Genomic DNA, 1,664 nt, shown 5'->3' with positions numbered 1-1,664 from the left:
TCCAGCCTCAGCCCAGCCGTGGGGGAGGGGCGGGGTCCTCCAGCCCCCACGCTACCAGTGTGTGGGGTGTGGCGCCGTTCTGGTAAGCCCCACCCCAGGACCCCAAATCCTGCCCCAACACCCCCCTCCCCTAGAAGGTTGCCTGCGGGTCTTGGAGCCTGGCTGATGGCCCACCCCGGCCTCCTCGGGAGATGGGGCTGCAGACATCAGGGGTCAGGCCGTCCTTCCCCCCACACCAGCTCCGCTGCTGGCATCCCTCACCCGATTCCTGATTTGGGGGTGAGAACTGGCTCCCAGAAACCCTGGGTCCTGTCCCCTGACCTCCTGCCTGGCATCAGAGAGAAGCTGCTGCGAGGGGTGGGCCTGGCTGCCGGGGGTGCATGGGCCTGGCCAGGCCACAGCTCCCTGCCTGCAGCCTCCTCTCCCTTCTCCCCCAGCGTCCCTCACAGCAGATCTAGCGGGCCTTTTCTTTTTTTTCAAGTGCTGTTTCAAAACAGTTGTTACAGCAATAGCTGCCGATGGGCCTGCTGGATGCGCAGGGGCTGGCAGCTGCCCAGGCGGGCGGCGCTCAGCAGCTCCCGTGGTACCAAAATAAGCTCCCGTGTTCCCCGCGAAGACGGGAAGCAGGCGGCCGCGGGCATGTCTGGCTCAGCGCACCACCCGCCCCAGGAAACCTCCGGGCCGCCTCTCACTCTCCCTGCTGTCCTGAGCCGACAAACGTTTTTAATTTCTGAGAAACACGGTGTGGGGAGCTGCAGGCTCTCCTTCCACGGGGAAGGGAGAGGCCGAGGAGACGGGGGGACAGCACGCGGGTCGGGGCTGACCGAGCGGGGCTGTCCAGGGCTCTGCAATCCCATCGCCTGGGGTTGCACAAGTGGATGGGCTCCCCTCGGGCCAGCCCGCAGGGCCAGCCTGGAATGCAGCCAGGGGCGCTCTCCCACCCCCACGGCGCTGCACACCCACCCCTGGTCTGAGGAGCAGACAGCGGCTGCCCCGTGCAGCCCACTGTGCCCTGACACCTGGGTGCGCACACAGTGCTCGCGCACACGTATGATACTCGCGTGCAGTCTCATTTGTGAGCACACATCAAACATGCATGCACATGCTCAAACACGTGCACAACACATACATGCACACCCAACCACACACCAGCTCTCCAGAGAACCTGCCTTTCCGTGCACAGCCTGGGGGCCCTTGTCCCCCCTGGACCTCTCCCCAGCCCTGGGGCCCACACCCTGTGCCCTGAGAGTGGCGGCAGATCGAGGTGCCTCTGCTCCTGCCACCTGGAACCCTGAAATAATCAGTGTTTCACACGGGGAGGGGGTGTCAGGCGGGTTACATAAAATCGTGAATTAGTCACCGCTCCAACCACACGCCCTGCTTGGGCCCAGAGCAGCCCGGAGCTGGGCTGTCTCCATTGTTCCCTGGGCCATTAGTCAATGGGCAAATTAGAAACAATTTCTTGACAAAAATCGACTCTTAATTCCTCCCATCAGAGCTCGGGGGCCGAGACCCAGAGGCCAGGGCCAGGTGGGCTGGCTGAGGCTCTGCACCGTGGTGTGCACTTGCCCAGCGGGTAGGGAACGTGTGGGACGGGGAAAGGGTGGCCTGAGGCCCAGGAGGGGCTGGAGGGGTCACAGCACCCCCACCCGCCCTCAGCCTCC

At 64.3% G+C, this 1,664-nt stretch overlaps 1 protein-coding gene across 1 annotated transcript in view; it reads left to right on the top strand.

Annotated features, from left to right (window-relative positions):
• The first annotated feature begins 10 nt into the window (after positions 1-10).
• LOC106723724 overlaps positions 11-1,664 on the top strand; it is a 10,571-nt gene continuing 8,917 nt past the window's right edge. Inside the window, exon 1 of the mRNA XM_014528392.1 lies at positions 11-1,410. Within this exon, the coding sequence (XP_014383878.1) occupies positions 166-1,356 (1,191 nt within the window). The 5' untranslated portion in view covers positions 11-165 and the 3' untranslated portion in view covers positions 1,357-1,410. The remainder of the gene's footprint in view (positions 1,411-1,664) is intronic.

This window comes from Myotis brandtii, unplaced genomic scaffold (assembly GCF_000412655.1).
Source record: "Myotis brandtii unplaced genomic scaffold, ASM41265v1 scaffold632, whole genome shotgun sequence".
Taxonomy (NCBI): Eukaryota; Metazoa; Chordata; class Mammalia; order Chiroptera; family Vespertilionidae; genus Myotis; species Myotis brandtii.
The sequence above is the reverse complement of the archived record's forward strand: the minus strand, read 5'-3'. Positions and strand labels throughout refer to the sequence as shown.